This window comes from Sinocyclocheilus anshuiensis, unplaced genomic scaffold, assembly GCF_001515605.1.
Source record: "Sinocyclocheilus anshuiensis isolate Anshui unplaced genomic scaffold, SAMN03320099.WGS_v1.1 scaffold1518, whole genome shotgun sequence".
Classification (NCBI taxonomy): Eukaryota; Metazoa; Chordata; class Actinopteri; order Cypriniformes; family Cyprinidae; genus Sinocyclocheilus; species Sinocyclocheilus anshuiensis.
In genome coordinates, this window is record NW_015548194.1 from 841,805 (window position 1) to 845,799 (window position 3,995).

Below are 3,995 nucleotides of genomic sequence, written 5' to 3' on the forward strand. Positions count from 1 at the left end.
CAATTGTTGAGTTGAATCAAGTTATAAAGTCCGAACTAGGAGATATAAACTTGCATTTGCAAGAAAAAAAAGTCAGAATTGTGAGATAAAATAGGTAAATGTTATGTAAAATGTTATAGGTTTAAATATAAACCTATTTATACATGTATTTCATGCATGTATTTCAACTGTAGGGCTAATACAATATGTCCCCTATATGAATATTATATAGACCTATTGTTTAAATCAAATTTATGCTTTAAAATAGGGTAATCATAGCAGGTTTCATCCATTGTTTGTCCGTTTAAACGTCTGCGTTTTGCTTCAAATGGCGTCTTTGACGACAGTATTTATGGAAATAATATACTTTATAAGAATATGCGTGCAAAACTAAAAGCACTGTAATGTTTTTTCAGACATTTAACTGCATGCTAATTGAAATTAAGTGAAAATGTATTATAGTTTAAATTTATCAATGCAATTAGTTGAACTTTAAAGAGTTTTTTGACCAATTTAAGTAGGACTTAAGTACAATTTTACGTAATTTCATAATTACTTCTATTATCTTTGAAATATGGTTAAAGTATACAGCCAAATATACAATAAAAATATACTTTCATGTCTTTTCTATTGAAACTTGTATGTTATGCATTTAAATATATTTGTGATTATTGCTGATGCACCGATATGGAATTTCTCGGCCGATACCGATAAGCGATTATTCGGAATGATATCTGCCGATACCGATAATTTGGTTTTCTTAAGGGAAAAAAATCTGTAAAAATGCTGTTAACTATACAGGGAACCCTCTCATTTGGAACATTCGAGGCTAAAATGAACAACAACACTATTATATTCAATACTACTTATTTTCAGATATAATAATCACACTCAAATAAAAAAACATCAGTATACAACTCAACAGCACATAGTTTTGATCAAAACTTGTCTTCATGACAGATTTATTCAAAACTACATATGTAATTAACAGTAAATAAGCTCCCTCTTTTTTTCCTTTTGATTGACAGGAAATAATCGGACCTGATCATTGGCTGTTTTTAAACAAATCGGCAGATAATTGTTTTTATTGGCTGATACCGATTATTGGCCGATACATCGGTGCATCCCTAATAATTACATATTTAAAATATATTCACTTTAAATGTAGTATCAAATAATAGACTTATGTTAAAATTATCATTTAAATGTACTTAAGTATGTTAGTCAACACATCAAAATAAGTGCATGAGAAAAGATTGTAAACATGGGTTAAAATGTAGTATAAAGTCAAATTTATATTTTGACATTATTACAAAGTAACAGTCATGAAAGTGCACTTAAGTGGCCTATTATTTCAATAATACTGTATTGTCTGTATGTAAAGTTTTCCAAAAAAAAATCCTTCAAGATTTGAGGTACACTACAAGTGCACATTCAGTACAATTAAACACGCTTCTTTTTCACAAGGGAACCCCAATCAGTTTACATTTTAAACCACCATAGATAGACACACCATGCCGCTCCACAGCCATTCATGCATTCACGTAGAATTCCATTTTCTGCATGTGAGTGTTAAAATCAGTGGATTCATGGTGTTCTCTGCTGCAGTATGATTTTAACAGGCCTGGAGAATACACTGTATAGTGTGATGGCTTTACTCGTGCTTGTAGAGTCCCAGAGGTTTTACATTCTGTTTAGCTCAACATCGTATCGTTCACACTGTTCTTTAGGCTGTGCTCAGAGGCAGCGTCTTCTCTTTGAACTGTTTCATACATTTATTTTTAGAGGAGACTCATTTTTTGTGTTCTATTTGTGCCAGGTAATAATATTAGCGTTCAACAATTAAATGATACTGTGGTTGTCTGCCAATGTTTGGAGAAACATATCCGACAGTCATTTTCAACCCATTGTGTTATCACACAGCAGACTGATGGCAGTTTGTGAGACGTCTAGGCATGTGTAAACCAACAACAAATAAAGCTCATGTTGTGGTCAGAAGACTTTCGTCGTGTTTGAGTTTAGAAGTACATCTGGAATAGGATCTCGTAGAAACAGTTGCAACAGGTGCATTAATGGCAAAAATGTCATTTATTTTGGTGACCTTGGTTTTGTGGGTACTATTTTGGCTTCTTAGTAGGGAAAATAATAATAATGATTTGTCATATTTTGAATTTGAGCTTGCATCTCATCTCATTGCATTGGAGCATGTGCAGTAACTAAGCCATGGCTCCAACTTAACACTTATATGAGGGAACGTCACATTTAAAAGGTTTGCTTTTTCTCTTCAGGGGCCACAGAGGAGCCGGAAGTGATTCCAGACCCGGCCAAACAGACCGACCAAGTGGTGAAAATTGCCGGCATCAGCGCTGCCGTGCTGGTCTTCATTCTTCTGGTGCTCGTGGCCATCCTGCTGGTGAAGAAAAGGTAAGATAGAGACATTTGGCTCTCTGAATGGGTGCCGTTACAGTACGTTTGTGTAGGCTCTTGAAATGCCCACGAGCACACCGACATCCTCCTTCCACTGCCATCTCATCACATCATCAGCACCCAGGGAGCAGCCGCAGGGGCCCCACCCCACCGCTGTCAACTAAACGCCACCCAGGGGCCGCTCGTTTCCCCAGCCTCTGCCTTCCAGCGTAACAAGACGAAATCTCAATTAAAGCCATTAAAAGAGAATCAAATGCACATACAGCAAACCCGTACACTTACAGTATGAGGACCTCCAATTTCTTGTTCTGAAATCTTATTATCCACCTAACAGATGCCTTCTGCCGTTTTACATTGCAGTCAATTCATTATTTAGCCCGTTTACAAACCATTTTTATTGATGTGAACGTTTTATTGTATCTGGTGGTGTTTTATAAATTTGAGGCATAATTTAAACCTGAAGTACACACACATTCAAATGCACACAGCCGTTCAAAAGTTTGGGGTCGGTAAGATGAATGTTGAATGATTTTGAAAGAAGTCTCTTCTGTAATGTTATTACAATTTAAAACAGCTGTTGTCTATGTGAATATGTTGTAAAATGTATTTTATTTCTGTGATCAAAGCTGAATTTTCAGCAGTCTTCAGAGTCACATGATCTTCAGAAATCATTCTAATATGTTGATTTGCTGCTCGAGAAACATTTCTGATTATTATCAATGTTGAAAACAGTTACGCTGCTCCATAATTTTGTGGAGACTGTGATACATTTTATTTTTTCAGAATTCTTTGATGAATAGAAAGTTCAAAAGAACAGCATTCATTTGAAACAGATTTTTAAATATTATAAATATAATATTATAAACATACTTGCTGAATTAAAGTATTCACTGTTTTCAGAGAGAAAAAAAAAATCTTACTGACCCCGAACTTTTGAACATGGTGCTGGAACCGTTTGATTTCCAGAGAATGCACGAGAATTAATTTGTAAATTTCACGTTGCACAGCATATACAGCAACTTTATTTTCCACATCTGTCTAAAAACATTATTAACAAATATCATGTGTACATTATTAGTATTATTGTGTATATGTACTGGCACATATATTTGTGGGCAGATTATTAGTAATAGTAGTCATTTATGTCTATTATTATTCGGTTGTTGTTTGATTCTGAAGTGTGTGGAAGCACAGGCCGGTTTTGAGAGAGCTTGCAGCAGCAGCCAAACACTGACTTGCACATGAATCAGCATTATTCTGGTGAAAAGTTGTATGAAAGTGTCACAGTGTAGCACTGTAGAGTGTGTCTGTGAAGTGAACATTCACAGGACACACCAGAGAATATTTGATATTTGTGAGACGAAGGAGTAGAGCAGAGTGTGTTTGTAAATGATGCTGAGCGTCTGCTGCTCCGTGGCTGTGCGAGTCTAAAGCAGGGCGAGCTGTTTTGTTCAGATGAGCTTTTGTAAATGAGTTACTGCTGATTGTTTTAATGGGGGTGTTTTATGTGCATGTCCACCTCCTCCAGATCACCTGACAAACTCAAGCCGCTCCACTCTTACTTTCACTTTTCCTCTCTCTCTCTCTCT

At 35.7% G+C, this 3,995-nt stretch overlaps 1 protein-coding gene across 1 annotated transcript in view; it reads left to right on the forward strand.

The window, feature by feature from the left end:
• The window catches only part of ptprk (protein tyrosine phosphatase receptor type K), a 172,433-nt gene that overhangs the window by 143,619 nt on the left and 24,819 nt on the right, over positions 1 to 3,995 (forward strand). The window contains exon 15 of the mRNA XM_016439774.1: positions 2,268 to 2,403. Within this exon, the coding sequence (XP_016295260.1) occupies positions 2,268 to 2,403 (136 nt within the window). The remainder of the gene's footprint in view (positions 1 to 2,267; positions 2,404 to 3,995) is intronic.